This window comes from Cryptomeria japonica, chromosome 2, assembly GCF_030272615.1.
Source record: "Cryptomeria japonica chromosome 2, Sugi_1.0, whole genome shotgun sequence".
Lineage (NCBI taxonomy): Eukaryota > Viridiplantae > Streptophyta > Pinopsida > Cupressales > Cupressaceae > Cryptomeria > Cryptomeria japonica.
Genome location: NC_081406.1, coordinates 90,946,110 through 90,966,591, shown reverse-complemented (window position 1 = coordinate 90,966,591; position 20,482 = coordinate 90,946,110). Strand labels below are relative to the sequence as shown.

Sequence of the window (20,482 nt, the reverse complement as noted above, 5' to 3'; positions counted from 1 at the left end):
TTCCATTTTTCAATAATTTCATAAGCTTTAGATAATGATAAAACATGTGTAAGAATAATATCCATTTAAATTTAAGGACAAAACTCCTAGAACAAGCAAATGCATAATAGAATAGATTACCAAACAAAGCTCACTATTTGGGTAGCATATCTCAATCACTCTAGAATTGACTTTTGAAATGCTTCCATCAACATGAGTAGATGCAACAAACTATTAAAAACATATCCCCACTAATTGTAAAGCCATATCAATCAATGGTATTTCCGCAACTCAAAACGATCTGGCACATGACAAGGTAAGACAATAATACAATTTCCTCAACTTTTTGGATGCCACATAAGTAAGCAACATATTGGTACTCAATTGATAACATCTATCCAACAATCTCCCTTAGAGATAACATCCTTTTGACATCAATACCAACATATGTCCAATAGTTTTTTTCTATGAGAAGGTTATATTTGAAAGAAATCTCAAAGAGATATAATTATATGTATGGTTTTTTCATGGGATTGTACTCCTTAGGGATGCTAGTGGAGAGATGAAAGGAAATATTAATAATAGTAGAGAAAAGTAAATTTGGGATTCATATAATATTATAACTTTATTTATTGTTTTGGGTATGAGTAACTTTTGAACAATCAATATAGGAGAAGGTTAAGAACCATAAATTATAATAGCAGTATGAATAATAGAAGATATTTTATGTGAGATAGCAAGGTTCTTTTTTAGTTCCACAATTAAGAGCAGTGTCATTATGGGTTAGATCAGGAGAGGGAAGGATGAAAAAAAACTTATTATGACTACATTTAAGGTATAAGTAGCTTATATATTAATATTAGGAGGAGAAGGATAGTGTTGTATGGTTATCTATTGAATAAAAGATAAACAAAATCCATATATTAGAATTGAGAGGCCTCAAATTTTTTGATATGAGTGGGAAAGAGATGGAGAGTGGGTTATAACCATATGTAGGATCTTATAAAAGTAAAAAATAAATAAAAATTAAATAAGTATGTTATCATGTAAAAGATGAGAAAGATAAGACATCACAATAGGTTTATCACCACACAATTCATTTGTAAAATTCATACATTTTTGGATATTTACATTATAATCTCTCATTGAATAATATTGAAGCTTTAGATATAAATAGAAGATACATTAGACATATAGAAATCATTTGTAAAAGAAAAAAAATATTTAAATATTTATTTACACTTGAATCTAATGTGTTATTTCTAAAAGCAGTAATAATTTCCTTTTCATCATATGTTTTAAAATAGGAATTTTTGCATTGAAGTGAATATGGTGTAATATTATTTTTAGGAGAGGAAGGAAGAGGCAAAAAATTATGAGTAAATAAAGAATTAATTGATAGAGGAGAGGTGGTTAGATGAAGAGTGGAAGTCTCTCTACTGTCCTCCCTCCCTACTTGCAACAACCATCACCCTCCTCTATTTGTTTGTGTGGCATAACATTATTATTATAAGGAAGTGGTGACAAATTATGTGGATGAAATAAAGAATCAATAAATAGAATAAAGATGTTTAGGAAAACTATCTCTCTCTAATTTTATTATCAATTAATATTCATATTCTAAATCATGTAATTGCTTGTCAATTTTTTATTTGGACATCATCATCAACAAACTTTATCTTGCATATTTTCTCTAATTCTCTTCTTTCTCTCATTATTTTTTAATAAGTGAAACAAATTGTTATAAGAAAACAACATTTTTTTATGATGTTGTAGGATACTTACCATCATGATTAGATTCAAATTGTTATAGTTATAATATAATACTAAGACACTTACTATCATGTTTAGACTGAGACCAATTGAAAAAAATCCAACTAAATAGAATGATGACTTTAATTTCTTATCATTTGTATCCTTTCATGTAGTTTTTATTTTGACGTCATCATCAACAAACTTTATCTTGCATATTTTCCCTAATTCTCTTCTTTCTCTCATTATTTTTTTAAAAGTGAAATAAATTTTTATAAGAAAATAATAATATTTAATGACATAGTAGGACACTTACCATCATAATAAGATTCAAATTATTATAAACAAACAATAATTACTTATAATATAGTACTAAGACACTTACCATCATGTTTCTAGATTGAGACTAATTGAAAAAATCCAACTAAATAGAATGACAACTTTAATTTCTTGTTATTTGTATTCTTTCAAGACTAGTCCTTCTATGTTTCTCTTTTCCTATAATTTTTTTACTACTCATCTTAATATAAACAACTTTCCTCAATAATTAAATAATGATAATAATAGGACATCTAAAACTGATAGGCAATCTCCATAACCTCATTTTTTTATCATTTTCTTATAAGTGAATCAAATTGTTATACACAAATAATAATTGTTATGATGTAGTAGGACACTTACCATCATGATTAGGCTCAAAATAATTTAAAAAATCAACTAAATAGAACATCAACTTTAATTTCTTGTCATATATATCCTTTTCAAGATTAGTCCTTCTGTCTTTCTCTTTCCTTGCAGCATTTTCTGACTACTTGTCTTATTGTTAGGAGATACTTTCCTCTCTCTCTCTCTCTCTCTCTCTCTCTCTCTCTCTCTCTCTCTCTCTCTCTCTCTCTCTCTCTCTCTCTCTCTCTCTCTCTCGTTCGTGCGCGCGCACGTCAAATCTACATTCATATTCTAAATCATTTAACTTCTTGTCACTTTTTCATTTGGATATCATCATCAACAAACTTTATCTTGCATATTTTTCCTAACTCTCTTCCTTCTCTCTTTTTTTTTTTAAAAAGGGAATCATTTTTTTATAAGAAAACAATAACTTTTTATGATGTAGTAGGACACTTACCATCATGATTAGGTTCAAAATGTAAGAAAAAAACTATAATTAGTTATAGTATAGTACTAAGACACGTACCATGACAAAATGACGACTTCAATTGCTTGACATTTGTATCCTTTCAAGATTAGTCTTTTGTTTCTCTTTTCATACATCTTTTTCTGATTGCTCTTCTTTTTATAAACAACTTTCATCAATAAATAAATAATTAATGACAACAATAAGATACCTAAAACTTTCCCAATCTTCACAACCACATTTCTTATCATTTTCAAGTGAATCAAATTGTTATACGTAAACAATAATTATTATGATATAGTAGAACACTTGCCATCATGACTAGATTTGAATTGCTATAAACAAACAATAATTTATTATGATGTAGTACTAAGACACTTACCATCATGATTAGACTGAAAACAATAAATAAAATCAACAAAATAAAACGATGACTTTAATTACTTGTCATTTATATTTTTTTCAAAGATTAGTATAAGGCACTTACCATCATAAAAGACTGAAAACAATAAAAAAAAAATCAACTAAATAGAACGATGACTTTAATTACTTGTCATTTTTTCAAAGATTAATCCTTCTCTATATCTCTTTCTCTGCAGCTTTTCCTGACTGCTCATCCTACTGTAAAGAGCTTTCCTCAATAATGGCAACAATAGGACACCTAAAACTGCCCCAATCTCCATAACATCACTTCGAAGGTTGACAAATCACACAAAGGGACATTTGAAAATAGCCAACCAACCAACTGATAAAATGTTGCCATAATCAACCAGTATTGTAGAAACTATAGTATTTACTCGAACAATCTGCAGTGTATTAAGGCAGAAGTCTTGGATTCTGATTTTTAACGTGTCTCAAGGGAACGACAAGATATTGCGTCCAATTTTCTCCTTGGAATTTTCTTTGCATTAGCCAAAAGAGAGGTCCTAGTGTTTTAATTTGTGTGGTGCAAAGCATATGTGGACTACAGTAGCTTTATGTGGACAAATGTAATTTGATTGTAAATCACTATAATCTACATCACATACATCGTTTCTGTGACCCATCTAGCCCTAAGTTTGGTCGACATACTTATTGAGTCTCCCATGCCGTGTCGTTGTCATAACAGCACTTGCTTTCCAAATAACGCGAAGAAGACGCGCACTAGGCATTGATTATTGTTTGTATTGTATGGGGACGAAGATATGTTGGATTTGCATGGAAGTCTCTTTCCGTTCAAATTATCATGGGATTTCGACTTGTATTCACTCAGTCAATCAGAAACTACAAAAACAATGCCGTGCACTGTCCGGCGTACGAGTTGAGTTTATAACTTGGGTAAATGTACGATATTTTTGAAAGGAAAATTGATCTCTCTTTAGGGAAATTTGTAAAATTGGATCCCAAGTATTTCTTCAATAATTGAAGTCAATCATGCAGAGACTTTATGGTGTGTGGGACTCACTGTGATATCTTTTTCATTGTTTATAATTTTTTGTTCGGCTGTGATCGTGCAGCTAATTGACTTCTTATCCTGTTGAGTACTACAATGGAATGAGTAGCCTCTAAAAAGAACCATAAGATAAACATTAATGGAAATATGGAATAGTTGAGGAGTCGTTGTAGCAGAGTAATAAATACAGTTCTGGCAGAACGTAAGAGCTATTGTAATAAGACAAATGTCTAGCCACAAAACAACACAAAAGTAATAAAAATGTATTCCTACACACAAAAACATTATAGTTTAGGTAATAGATCAATCAAGCTGTCCACTCAAAGTGTCATTTACTATAAGATGATGTTCAACAAAAAAAACATATTGAATAGTTGTTTTGTCAAATTAATTGAGGAGTGTAGGGCAGTAAATTGCAACTTTTTACTTTCACATTCTATTTGGATCACTATTTTAGTGTGCCTTCTTTTCAATCATTTTAAACATATATGGGCCATGCCCTACCTGGTTATCATTATATGCTTATCTCAAGACTAGATCCTATGTTTTGGATCTTCATATTCCACCACCCCTTTCTTTGGTCCTTGTATGAGAGAACTAGGATGATGGGGGGCCAAATTCAAATGTGTGTGAGTATTCTTTGTCATTTGAGATTTGATCTCGATATTTTTATTTGATTGTTGGATGTCGGCATAAATTTGTAAATACCTTGTGAACCCTATATAAAACAATCTTTTATTATTCATAAGTTACAATCTATGAGAGCACTTATGATCAAGCAAGTGTTCCATAATTGAAAATTCACCATCTTGAGCAATAGGCTACAACAACCTATATTCAAGTATGATTTCATGATTGATTTTGTTGTGTTTGTCATCTTATTGCATGAACACTTGAAGAACTTGTCTAAAGAGCATGTCAAACCCATCATTATTGATCTTAAGATAGTATTATTTCATTTCAACATCTCAATTATAATTTCGTCTTTGTCCTCCCTAAGAATAAGCTCTCTTTTACATCATTATAGCTATTATGGAGGTGGGAACACCAACATGAGGTTTAAAACAACAAAATGTTTGACTTAGGAAAGCCCCTATACAACGCAACCATCTTATCCCCTTTCCATGAGTGTAAGTTAAGATCTGACAACAAATAGGGTTACATGAACACATAGTAGATAGTGACAGGTGATCTCAAACTTCAAACAAGTAGAAACACTTGGACTAGGTTCCCTTCAACTATATCTAGTGTTTATCAACTAAAAGTGATAGATCTATAGAACCTCATAATCCAAAATATCCAGAACTTATTGTTAATTGGGATACCATTAGACTAGGGCACCCTCGAACTATGCTTGACATTTTTACACTCAAATTGCAACCACGAGTTCTTCTCTATCTCCTCTTTACAAATATGAACAATTGTATTGGTTTATTGTTATGTATTTAACTGCTATCGTAGACACCTAAAATTGTCTTTTCTTAATTAAACAAATTTATTTATTTATTTAATTCATTATCCTCTTCAGGTCTTTCCTATTTAAATAAAAAAAAAGTGTTTATTTAATTGATCTCACTTCTTCTACTAATTAAATAAATATTTATTTATTTAATTAATTCATTAGGGCAAAAGTATAATGTCGTGTCACACTTTTATAAAGGAAGTGGCCAGCAAAACTAAAATTGTTTAACTTTGACCACATAAAAGTGTCATTTTTAAATTGAATTTCAAAATGATGTAAGCTAATTAAATATAGAAATATTAATGAAATTTATGTCTATTGTTTTTTTTTTAATTTTTAAAAAAATGACATTTGTTTTATATATTCAAAGATAGGTTTGTTATTGCCGAAAAATGCTGAAAATCGAGAGTTTTGGTTGGTGTCACCAAACAAAATGAAAACGAACTTATTTTTTGCTGATTTTAACTTTCCCAATAGAGAACATATATATGCAGTGTTAAATTTTTTTAAAAAAATTGATGTATATTTTTCTCATAATAATATTTTAAAGTCCAACATAGCTGAATATGGTAGTTTTCATTCAGTGCCACCTTTTGTCTACTAAATTTATGATTATGAAAAAAAAATTATACCCTTTTGGAGAAGAGACTCTCTTCTAGTGAAAAATATTATTTTTTAATTTTTTAATACCATTTAATATATATTTTTTAATTTTTAATCACCTTCTTTTTGAACTTGAAAAACCTACTCACAATATTTAATTAAAAGCAAATACTAAAATTAATCAAAATACTAAAAAAATATATATGTCTAGATTCATGACTTCGAGCTCTACAAAGGGGTATTTTTTTATTTTTGTAAAAAAAATATTTTTCTTAAAAAACTTGAGCAGAAATGAAAAGTTTCAGAAATACAGACAAAATAGGTGATTTGGCTGCCACATAGGTGAGCCTGGCCGAACTTAGTTCAGTCAAACTATTTTGATTTTTTTTTTAAAGTTCTAAGCTCATGTGCTCACAAAAACTACCTAAATGGTGCAAAGAGTGACCAAACTGAGTTTGGTTGAACTCTTGGCGTCATTTAGGCACCACGCTAGTGACACAAGACACCACGTGGGAGGGTCGTAGTCTGGCCATACTACCCCCAATTAGCCCCAAGTGTGAGCCTTTTCCCTCCATGACACATGTCATTTATGTTACCTACCCCCTTCATATTTTATTATTTACTCTACCTAGATCCTTTAATCCTAGTGGAACATTTATTCTTTCACCTCTTAATCTTATCCCTCCATTTTCTAAAGTGTCTTCTATATAAGAGGATTATTGCATTCTTTCAATCCTAATTAGCTATGTAATCCTAATGCATCTATCAAGCTTTCAAGAGATCAAACAACTTCACAACCACAATTCGTTCTTTGTTGAGCTCTTGTGCCCACATAAAATCTGAAAGAAAATATACCAAACAAGATCAATGGAGATAGGAGACAATGGAGATAAAACCCTACTTGGCATGTGAATGGTATTATTGTTTTATTTGTTGATTAGCATGTTTTAGGTTTCTTCATTGGTGTATGGTGAATGCTTTATTGTGGAACTAGGGTTTTTTGTGGTTTTGTAATAGTTAATCATCATCATTTTTCACTGCACACAGTTATTATTGAAAGTTATCAATTTCACATTATTTAGACTAGTTCATTTACACACACTTTATAATCTCAAATCAATTGCAACAAGGAAATCCTAAATCTCCAAGTGTTCAACTCTCCCATTAGGTTTATATCTAAACTTAGTTTAATATATTTTCAATTATATGGACAAATGAAGATTTGAGATTGTACACAGAAATGATACGTGGGAAATGATATCCTAGCCTAGGAACGCAAACTTTCCTAGGCTAGGATATCATTTCCCACATACCATTTTGGTGAACATGACTCTTCTTACATTTTGTATAGTTTCATATTTTAGTTTTTAGACCTGAGTAATTTTTAAAAAAAATCAAATTTAGATGTAATCATTTCTAAAATTTATTACTTATGTAGTTGCATTGATTAATTAATCACAACATTATTATTTCATTTTTCTTAATCAATCATATATTATTATTATCACATATCATTTAATTGCTTAATTAATTGCATATGTTATAGCATCCAAAGAAAATTTGTTTCTTTGAACAGCTCATTTTGTGCTTAATTACTTGGTTAAATTATTTTCACAACAAATAAATTTCATGGATGTAGTAGTTTCTTATCTCTTCCTATGAAACTTCATCCCTCTTCTAAAGATCATCCTATCTATGAGGACATTTTGGAGTAAGATAATGATTACACTAGCACCTTTCTCTGTGCTCTTTCTTGTAGAGATGTGATGCAGTCAAGGTAGGGAGATCCAATGAAGGATAGCCCATCATTGTATCCTAACACGTAAATTATGCATAACATATAGGTAACCGGTAACAAGATGCCCAAAATAGAAAAAAGAACAACCTGTAACTTAACAAAACACATACCTGGTAAACAATATGAAAAAATATTAATACAGTTTGAAGAATTACACATGCCACATGTTGGATCATAGTCCAGGATACAAATGATGCTTGCAACACAATTACAAGATCCACATATCATCCACATATCAGATCGACCTCCAGAAATAGTCTATTGAATCTACCCTAATCTAGACCTTAGCCTTCTGACCTCAATCCACTGGTTGAGAATCTTGTCGGATCTACATCTTCGCTTGATCTCAAAACTCTGTCTTCTATCTTCTCATTTCTATATCCTTAAATAATTCACCAATGTCCATTTATACCATCCGCAAATAATTACAACTCAATCAAGTCGGCCCAAAGACCAACCAGTTCATGAAACGTGCAATGGTAACATGAAAGCTCAAATCACTAAGAACAAACATAAAAACATAAAACAATGCACGGACCTCCGAGAATACTGACCAAGGCTCAAAGAAACATCTCCAATGATCCGCAAGTGACGGAGATCAACTGCAACTTGATCCAACTTGGCTCAACACACTGCTAGACTAACCGGTAAGAACATATCAACCAGGCCAAAATCGGAATCCACATATCACCAGAAACAAAACCAAATGCTATGAAACTCGAACACAATAAAGACCATGAACACAAGGGAATCAACCCAAAACCACAACACTAAACACTCAAACCAAAAGAAATATCACACTCTCAAGAAATTCCACTGAAAAATTATCCAACCAGTAAGAACTAGACTAGTGCTCCTGCATCAATTTCTTGAGGTTAATTGAAAAGTGAGTCCCATCACTTAATCTAATTCGGCGATCTGTCAATAGGTACTTGCAACTACCTCAAGGATTCGGTGATCTGACTACAACTTTTGGTTTCCTCTCCACGATGATCTACCTATCCACTCTACGACCTGCCTCAATCGATGATCTGTTCAAGTCTCCACCCGCTAACTGCCTCAAGCTCAAGCTCTAGGACCGACGGTCTACTTGCAAACCTTTCTCTGCCTCATGTTCGGTGATCTAAACAAGTCCACAAGTTACCTCAATTTTCTCTCCATCCAATCGGTGCACAAACAACACTCTGTCCAACAACAGGTTCAAAGCCCAGCTCTGATACCACTTGGTGCAGTCAAGGTAGAGAGATCCAATGAAGGATAGCCCATCCTTGCAGCCACATAAGCCATGCAAAACATATCGGTAACCAATAACAAGATGCCAGAAACAACAAAAACAATGACCAGTAACATAACATAACACATACCCGGTAAACAGTATGAATAAATCTTATTACAATCTAAAGAATTACACATGCCACATGCTAGATCGCAGTCCAGGATACAAATTATTCTTACAACACAATTGCAAGATCGAAAGGTCATCCACATATCGGATCGACCTCCAGAAATAGTTTGCGGTTCTACCCTCATCTAGACCTCAACCTTCCAGCATCAGTCCACAAGTTCAAAATCTCGCTGGATCTACATCTTTGCTTGATCTCAAAACTCTGTCTACTATCTTCTCATTTCTATATCCTCAAATAATTCACCAGTGTCCATTTATACCATCCTCAAATAATTAAAACTCAATCAAGTTGGCCCAAAGACCAACCGATTCATAAAACATGCAACGATAACATTTCGGCTCAACTAACTAAGAACAAACACAAAAACATAAAATGTTGCACGGACCTTTGCAAATACTGGCCAAGGCACAAAGCAACATCTCCAACGATCCGCAAGTCATAGAGATCAACTGCAACCTGATGCAACTTCGTTCAACACACAACTAGACTAATCGGTAAGAACATATCAACCGGGCCAAAATCAAAATCCACATCTCATCGAAAACAAAGCCAAATGCTATGAAAATCAAACACAATAAAGACCACAAACACAAGGGAATAAACCCAAAACCACAATGCTAAACACTCAAACTAGAAGAAATACCACACTCTCAAGAAATTCCACTGAAAATTGTCCAACCGGTAAAAACTAGACCGGTGCTCTTGCATCAGAATCTTGGGATTAATTGAAAAGTGAGTCTCATCACTTGATCTGGATCGGGGATCTATCAGTAGGTACTTGCAACTGTGTCAAGGATTCGACGATCTGACTACAGCTTTTAGTTGCCTCTCCACGACAATCTACCGGTCTACTCTACGGCCTGCATCAATCAACGATCTGTTCAAGTCTCCCCCCACTAATTGCCTCAAGCTTAAGCTCTAGGATTAGTGGTCTACCTGCAAACCTTGCTCTGCCTCACGTTCGACAATCTGAACAAGTCCACAAGTTGCCTCAATTTTCTCTCTAACCAACCGGTACACAAACAACACTCTGTCCAACAACAGATTCACAAACCAGCTTTGATACCACTTGGTGCAGTCAAGGTAGGGAGATCCAATGAAGGATAACCCATCAATGAAACTTTTAGTGGCTAGTATTCTCCAATTGGCTATTTTTTGAAATTTGGGAATCAAGATTTGGCTAATAAGTTCAGCTTTTGAGGTGAGCCGAATTGTCACATTTTTACAAATTTTTATTTTAGTGTTATTTAAATCTCTAGAGAATTTATTTTTTTAAAAAAATTTAACTGAAAGATTCGCCATAATATTTGATACATGATTGGATCATATTTGCCAACATTTTATAATTTATTGTAGAGATCTAAATTAATTCACCAATAATATATCATAATTATTAATTACTTTAGGGTTATATCAACAATCTTTAGTTGCCACCATTGATTTAAGATATAATCTAATGACCTTCATTGTATTCTATGAGGTAAATTATAGCTACAAGATGTAATGGCCTCAATGAAAACTAATTGTCTAAAAGCAATTTTTGACCCCATGAGTATTACAAATTGTTCATACATTTTATCTTAGAAAATACAAAGAAGGATATTAGATTATTTTAAGTTAATGCTTCACATATAAATATTATATTCTACTTTACATATAAATTTTTGACTTAATATTTTAATTATTAAATATTACTCCATAAATATCATTTATCAAACAAACAATATATAACAAATTATATTTTAAACTTGTAAAAGTTCAATCTCAACTTTTTATATTCTACTAAAATAACAAAATATTATCAAGTCTATTTATATGCTGAATTAATAATATTATGCAAAATGTAATGTTTTAAGACATCGAATATGATTTATTCGATGCCTTAAAACATTACATTTTATGCATCTCATGAACTACCTTATATCATATCCTTAGGTGTACAACACACGCGTGGGTAGATCTCCGTCGGTTTGTCCAGTTGTGGGGCTTAAAATGAGTTCCATGTCGAAACATATTAAGGGACGAGTGTTTAGTTGCTCCGCTTTTCTCTAACATAAACCAACTCCGACAACCATTGGCCACCATGAATTTGATCATAAACCTTAAATTCAATGCAATTTGTGTTACCATTCTTCATGTAATCCAACTTCTTAAGGTCTGAGTGACCGTTGTTTAAATTTATTTTGTAAGGGAAGCGTATCAATAGTCATTATATCTAATTTTGTTTATCTATAGATTTTAAATGGTACATTAAATTATGACGATTTTTTTTGGGTGTCTTTGAATGTTACTTAACTGCTTATAACTATTGTTCTGGTTTTTGGGTAGTAACAATGCATTATGTTGGTTTCGTTATGCACACAAGGATAAAAAAGTACACTTTTCAAAGTGTTGCCCAATACTTGCGTAAAGATGCCCCAATAACCATATGCTTACAATTATCAATAGTTATGTCTAAATGTCCCAACAATTGCGTGCAATAGATACCGATAATAATACATAAATAGATCAGTTGTGATTTAAAAAAGCTAAAAAATAGACTACTATTAATATATGTGAAATTTATTAATAAATTATTAATTTTTTTAATTTAAATATACAAAGTATAAACCGTTATTAAAATATGGACCGTAGCATAGCCCATATCTGGTATTCTTCCCCTGGTTCTGAATCAATGTCTTACTTCTATTGGCATATGCTTTCCTTAGTTCTGTGGGAAATTTTATTTATTTTTATTTCCTTGGAAGGTTCAAGTCCCAAGATAAGAATCTCTCAGGGTTTAACTCGCGTGGCTTTAAGTGCCTTAAAAAGACAATTGATTGTACTTAACACTGATCTAAATACAATGACTGCGACTCATAGATTTAAGTGGGCCAGGGCATTTATATGTATCCTTTCCATCGAAAAGAATATAAAACAATTAGTCAACAGTCAATTTTATCGTTTCCATATTATACGAACGTTTATTTGGAGAATTCTCCAGTTTGCGTTTAAATCATTCACCACCCTCATGTGTTTCCGCGTGGTATTAAATATGTGGTTGGAATTAATTTCGTATGTGTATGGCTGGAGCGCATTTGACAGCTGGCATTTGGTCTACGTTGCCATTATTAAGCCGCCTAAACTTCTACTCGGTGAGCTATCGTGAGCCTTACGGTCTTGATATTCACCTTGCGGGCCCTTCAACGGAACTTTTTTTTTTAAATTTATTTCAACGTCCACAGATTTTATGTCGGTGTAGTATTTACTTCAGTGAGCTTGTGGCAACCTATAGTTGTTGGCTGCCTATTACTCATACCTCAAATCATTCCGTTCTTATCCTTCACGTCACTTTTTTAATTTAATTGAAGAAATGCCATAAAAAATTACAAGAAGAAGAGAGTCATTCTCAAGTTTAAATTATTTTATCGAAATAATTTAGTCTAGGAAGTGATGTGAAGGATAAACTATGTTTTTCTAAGTGTTTATTTTTCACATCAATTTTTGAATCAGATTATTTTGATAAAATAATTTAAGCAATCTATAAGAATGAATGAGTGATTTTAATGATGTTCATACTTTAAGATATTGGATCTCTTAATATTAATTTTAACTAGGAAGCTAGGCATCTAGGTTAATCTTATCTTCATCATATAATTGGTGCATATTGTCAACCTTCAAGTCATTTTCGTATTGACTTCAAATATCCTTATAAGTTATACCTTCCATGCTGAAGTGCCATTTTGTTTCTCCATTCCCTTATTGAAGAATATGCAAGCTCTTTCTTCCCAACTTTCCTTGAGTATCTTCCACCTACTAATTTCATACCTACGATGATGCAATCCCATCCTCAATTACATAACTAACAACCTCACTTTCCCTTTAATAGCTGCCCCTAAATAAGTTTTTTCACCATGATTTTTAGTTATCTTACACTCTTTGTTGTAGCATGCTTTTTTGGTCTCATTTGTTTTGGGAAGCATCTATCCAACTATCAAATGCACCTTTAATTACATTTGCCAATGTTTATTAATTAACTTAAAAGTCAAAACGATTGTTTTCTAATTTTTAATTAATTAATCAATAAAGTCAAAGGTGCATTCTGATTGCTGGATAGACAATTGTTTTGTTTTGTTCACATGACCGTTTTAAATTTTTGGTCACATAATTTTTTTATTCATTAGTGTTAGGACATTTTTGACAAATTGATGGCCCACTTGTTAAGTTATTGCATTGCTTCATCCAAATTTTCTTCCTACTACTTAACATCTCCTTTGCACCTCATCCACAACCATTTTAGACCAACAACAATTGGAGGAAGTGTACCAGTGACAATTATAGCTAACTTTATGCACCCACATATCCTAAACAGTACATTAGAGCTCAATGCTTTTTTTTTGCTGTCTCCATATACGACTCAACTGCTTATATCTATCGTTCTAATTTTTGAATAGTAACGAAACACGTTGTGTGATCTATTATACATGAAAGAACCAAAAAATAATCATTCAAAATGTCACCCAATATCTACCCAATACCTACTTAAAGATGCTCAAAGATGACTTATACTCTTTCCTTACTCATATTTTCACCCTTCTTTAAAATGACATACCAACCCGGTTACTTGTTGGTGTCTTTTACTTCAAACCATACCTCGAATCATTTCGTTCTTTTCCTTCACGTCAATTCCTGGACTGTGTCATTTCATAAAATAATCGAGACTTTCGGTAGAGCATATACAATGGGTTGGTTCATCATTACCGGCGTGGGTGTTTGTAATTTCTTACTCTGTTTCCATTTATCACAGCACGGTTCAACATCACAGTAAAAAGGACGATGAATAATTTGCAATCTTTTTGCGTCTTAGTTCTCTAAGGAAGGCATAAAGCCGCTGAGTTGATACCTAAACACGCGGCATTGGAAATTTCCGTTTGGATGACACCTGACCTAATTACAGCGGTACGCGCTACTGTGGGCTGACCGACATTCTACTTAACTCCCCAATCCTCCCGAAACTTTCATTCAGTGTCAGCAAGCTTTGCACATTTTTAAGTAAGATTTCTAGCTCAATTCTGTCTATAATGTCAGGGAAAGTTGAAGGGACTGCGAATCGGCGGAGAGTGATCATCATGGCGACCACTATGATCATGGTGGCGGCAGCCGTGGTAATGTGTGTGGCCGAGGGGGTCGTCCCATCTGACGGCTTTCATCCAAGAGTGGTCGTTAGAAGCTCAGTGAAGAAAACTCGAAAAGCACATGAATTCCGGAGTGCGGCATGCAAAAGTGCGGCGGATCCTCAGCTTTGCGTGTCCACTATTGCAAGGTTACCCGGATGGCCGGAGGCACCTCCTTCCCAGCTCGTGGATACTGCAGTAAAAGCTTCCATTGGCTTGGTCGAAAGGACTTCTGCAATGGCTTTGGGCTTGGCAGGCTCTGTAGCCGGCGGTCTAGAGCAGAGCGTCCTTGAAGACTGTATAGAACTGCTGGACGACACTGTCGACCAGCTCACTGAAGCCCTTGAAGACGTTGTCGGCATGGATTTCGATGACGAAAATTTTGTGGGCAGCAATGTGAGGACTTTACTCAGCGCTGGGCTTACAAATCAGGATACCTGCATTGAAGGCATGGCGGTGACAAATGGACAAGTCAAGTCCCAGCTGGAGAACAGTGTACAGCAAATTTCCGATCTGGTTAGCACTTCTCTCGCCATGGCCAAGAGAATTTCAGATCTCACTGCTAACATCGACGATTTTAAGCCGCCTTTTCATAACCGCCGTCTTATGGCCGATGGGGAGGATGGAGATTTTCCGGCCTGGTTGTCTGCGGCAGATCGCCGGCTTCTTCAAGCCCCCCCGAGCGCTCTACAGGTGGACGCGTGGGTGGCCCAGGATGGGAGCGGCAATTACACGACCATTACCGATGCCATCAGCCATTGTCCAGATAAAAGCCTCAGGAGGTTTGTCATCCGTGTAAAGGCAGGCATATATCATGAGAAGATTGAGATAAAGAAGAAGACGACAAATCTGGTCTTCATTGGCGACGGCATGGATTCCACCATCATTTCAGGCAACAGAAGTGTCTACGATAATGTGACCACTTACCGTTCTGCAACCTTCGGTTCGTGTCGTAAATTCTACTATTGTTTTAGTTACATAATTACTTCTGGTTTCGTCAGAAAACAAACTGATGTGCTTTTTCTTGTGGTTTTGGTAGCTTTGCTAGTTTTTGTTTTAAGATTTGTGTGAGAACTTTCCCTAATCGACGTCTGGCAGGCTTTTGCTTTCCAATAATATTTTAACATATCCTTCACCACGTACTCAAGCATTCCCCTCTTTAATTGCTATTAGTTTATTATAGTGCATAATTATAATTTAATAATTATTCCCTTTGGCTTATTACTAACGGTTTGTTGATTAAAATCAGAAGGATAATGTTTGGTAGGGAAGGTCGAGTCACAAAATTGTTGTACTCATCAAAGTTGAAAATGTCTATTATTCTATGTTATTGATTTTGTAAGTCATTTGTTTTCATTATGATGTGTCTTTAATAAATTTTGGGTCTTTTTTAACTATCATTGAACTCTTAGATTGAACAAAATGATAATGTTCAAGACCTTGAGGCCCTTCATTAGTAGTTTTGACATTAAAGGCATTAAGAAAAGATTTATGTAATGTAAATGGTGTGAGGAGTAAGGATTCAATAATTGACCATGTTGTTATAGTTGTTATAGTTGTTATATCATTTGTTGATCTTTGCTCTGAACTGTTCTTTTTTGACAAATGCAGCTGTGAAAGGTGCGGGCTTTATTGCACGCGACATTGGCTTCGAGAACACCGCTGGGCCGTACAGAAATCAGGCTGTAGCCCTTCGAGCAGATTCAGATCAATCTGTCTTCTACCGGTGCAGTATGAAAGGATATCAAGACACTCTGTATGCTCATTCCCTGCGCCAATTTTACAGAGAATGCAAAATTTACGGCACAGTAGATTTCATTTTCGGCAATGCTGCTGCGGTTTTCCAAAGCTGCGAAATCAGCCCAAGGAAACCCCTGCCAAATCAGATGATTACTCTGACGGCTCAAAGCAGAAAAGACCCCAACCAGAACACTGGGTTTTCAATCCACGACTGCAATATCACGGCTGCTCCCGACTATAGTCTTGTGAAATCTTCCTTCCGAACATTTCTGGGCAGGCCATGGAAAGCGTTCTCTCGAACTGTGTTCATGCAATCTTTTCTGGATGACATTGTTCAGCCAGCGGGTTGGGTACCATGGAATATATCAAATCTTTTCCTGGATTCTCTCTACTATGGTGAGTATATGAATTATGGGCCAAGCGCAGGACTTGTAGGACGGATCAAGTGGCCCGGTTATCACATTTTGAATGTTTCAGATGCAAATAAATTTACAGTTGCTCAGTTCATTGATGGCAATAAGTGGTTGCCTTCGACGGGGATTTCATATCTGTCCGGACTGAAGGTCTGATTCTCATAAATGTATGGCGGCCACTAGTAATTGCTTTTATTTGTTAATCGTAGGTCAGAGATCTGAAATTTTTTTTCGGGGGGGGATTCCAATTTGTATTATGGGGATCGTATTCGGTCAGGGATTGAGTTGCCATTCTGAATTTGTTAAAAGAACGGCAGCTGTTCTAATATCCTACTTGACTGAAATTTAACGAATAGTTCAGTAAGAACTGTAGTAAACCCGTTCGAATTTAATAATATATGTCGACTAGGCATTCCATTTGTATTACTCTAATATAATAAAGCCATCGGGTATTGCACCGTCTTCTTTGAAAAAACGGCGTTGGGAGAGGCGGCGGGTGTTTACGCTTTACTTACTCGTGTTGGTAAATTGTGTCTCATCATTTTTACATATGGCCCATTGCTTAGCTGTGATGTCATGCTGGTTTTCATTATTGTCCTTTTCTCTTTAACGATTACTGTTTTGACACGTCATTAAAGTTTTGTTCTTCATTATCCAAGCTTAGTACTGTAAAATGTGAATTAGCTATTTAATCCTTTCTACTTTAAAAAGGTTTCAAGTAACTTGCTAATAATTTGGGGTTGCAAAAGTAAGTCATCTGGCCGAATAACATTTTGTTTTGAGTGTTTGTTCTTCTTTTGCACTTTTTTATTTTACGTGTTTTCAACGTTAGAATCTGTGATCTTTTCCTTCAATGGAAGTTTGGTGTGTTTTTTGGCCTAAAGTTGCGCAGATTCAATCCAAAGAGCTCGGAGTGCCTGCACACCGTCCGCGTATGATAGTTTGCAAATTTCTTTTGCTTACTTTCGGCAATTCTTATTCTTAAGAGGGCTTGAGAAGTAAAGTAGCGAAGTCATTTTCCAGTAGGAATCTAGAAGCACAATTCTTAAGATTATGGAATCTCCTTGAGTACAACTTGGAAGATTAAATAAATTGCTTCCAAGCTTTGAGGTCCACGGGAGATTTTTTTGTATTGGATGAGCATATCTCATAAGATAAAGAGTCATCATTACAGAATGAAGTTTATCCTAATGATTGATCTCACTTATCGTCGTGCAACAGTATGCTGGATGCACGTTTATTCTAAATAATAATTGATGAAAAATGGAAAGCATTTTGAAATGGATTGATTATATAAATTATTGCTTACTTTTATTCTAAATAAATAATTTTTATTGATGAAAATATAAAGCATTGTGGAATGGATATTTGATTATATTAGTTATTGCTTGTCTTTATTCTAAATGACAATAATTAATAAAACATGAAAAGCATTTTTTGAAATGGGGTGAATATATTAATTATTGTTTATAGGAGTGTTCATCATTTTGAATGGACATTGTCATATAATGGATGGTATTGTCATATAATAGATGGGATTGCCATCATAATAATTATGTGGTTCATTATGATCTTTCATTGGTCTTTTTTGTAAAAATATGATTTCAAAAGCCTTTTTTAAAATTAAAAAATAGAATTATAATATTTTTCTTTTATAATTTAAACATAGAAGTAAAATGAGATCATTATAATAGTTTTGTAAATAATAATGTGAAATTGATATAATTTTTTTTAAAGAAAATATTATAATATATTTATGGAAGATTAATTTGACTAAATTTTATTTAGAAACCACATCCACACTAGAAGTAAGTTATAGAAGACCAATACTAGCAACTTAGAATTATACATTAGATATATATTTGAAAATTTGAAATTAGGTTCCGCAACAAAAATTTAACAATTTAACTAATTAAATTCAACAATTCAATACCTTGATCATTTTTTTATATTTAAACAAAATTGTAATAAAAAAACATAATTAATTGCTCATTTACAAAAAGAAAAACTATGAAACTATGTTTCACATCCATTTATGTATTTTATTTATATCTAAAATTTGATTTTGTTATATATATATAGTTAGTTAGTTAGTTAGTTAATTGGACTAAGATGATAAAATATCTTTTAGTAGCATCTCACTAAATTATCCAAATTTTATAAAATTATTTTTAAAGTTTTCAAACAAAAATAATAACCCCATAAATTATATGTAATTTCCTACAACTTTCATTACTATGTTTTCACAAGAGATTATATATGTCTATTTTGTAACAATTTTAGCGTCATTTAAGAGAATTATTTTGCCATCATAATTTTGCACTCACCTAAATGGTTATTTTGTAACAATTCACTTGAAAAAATGTGAAAAAAACAAACTTTCTAATTGTATTATATAGGCTACCTTTAATTTTAGTTATTAATGCTTTGTCTCATTTTGAGCCATTTGAAAATGAGGTTTGTTTGGATTATTATAAATATGAAAAGGATATTTTGGAGTTATATAAAAAACTAAAGGAAAGTAAGCACTATAATTTATAGTCAAACGTTGATTGTCATTCGAAGGGATGGATTCAGTAATTCATAAATGTCTCAATTTTCCCCATGAGGGTTTGGTGCATATCATCTAGGATATTTGATATCAACCCCTCATAGCCCATGGGGAATTTTTGCTAGACTATTTTTGGCCTACTCTAGTGGGGCCCATTCTTCTACATGGTGACTTGATGTACCATGCATATTATCAGTATAAGATAGGGGACTTGGCTACTAAATCAGCACAACCTAGCTTTTCATTGGCTCTTCCTACATCGACCTCTACTCCATCTATTCCAATCTTGGAGTGGGTGGTACCTCATGTCTCCTCATCATCGGGGATCAAGGCTAAGCCTGCTCTTCTGAATAGACCTTTGCATCTACCTAAGACTGCACACCTTCTAGTGGTGTCTTTTGTTCCTACAACTTCACATAGTGCGAACAAGGGAAAGAACCTATGGCATCAAAGTCTATGGCCCACCCTCCCTTCAAGATCACAATCATGGTTGATATCACTCAACCCTCTCATTATGAGAAAGGGAAGTGTTCTTCTTGGGTTCATTCATCACCGCTTTCTCCTACTTCACATCCCACGTCAACACCGTTCATTCCTCTGACCGCTCTTCGAGTGAAGCGAGGTAGGGTGCCAATTGTTGTGAATGTGGTGCCTATCCGAGATGCACCTCCTTTTTCATCAGTTGGGACTTATCCTGTCCATGAAATGGTTCCAAAGTCCTCTCCTATGGAACATGATTCTTCTGAATCCTCAGAGCCTTGGTTGGTGGTCCTCACCTCCATCATAATTAGCATGCACGTGAGCATAAACATTTTTGATGGGCCATGGATCAACAACGTGATGCCACTCTATAATCGATTGGTGCCTCTTTGACACCCTATCCTATTGTCTGAGAGCTTCTTTCTTCAGATGTTCCTATCTCTGCAACCTCTTTGGTTTTGCTTCCTACCACTTTGGGGCCCATTGATGAACCTTCCCTAAATGGGTGTAGTTATTCATTCCTCCTTCTTTGGAGCTTCCCCTCATCACTTCTTTGTCGAACATGCCTCCATTGTCTCACC

The 20,482-nt window shown here is 33.9% G+C and overlaps 1 protein-coding gene across 1 annotated transcript; it reads left to right on the top strand.

Annotated features, from left to right (window-relative positions):
* The first annotated feature begins 14,459 nt into the window (after positions 1-14,459).
* On the top strand, positions 14,460-17,296 carry LOC131078807 (pectinesterase). Its single transcript, XM_058016573.2, has 2 exons — positions 14,460-15,660; positions 16,329-17,296. The coding sequence occupies exons 1-2, from the start codon at positions 14,625-14,627 to the stop codon at positions 17,024-17,026; spliced, it is 1,734 nt and encodes a 577-aa protein (XP_057872556.2). The 5' UTR covers positions 14,460-14,624; the 3' UTR covers positions 17,027-17,296.
* Positions 17,297-20,482: the final 3,186 nt, after the last annotated feature.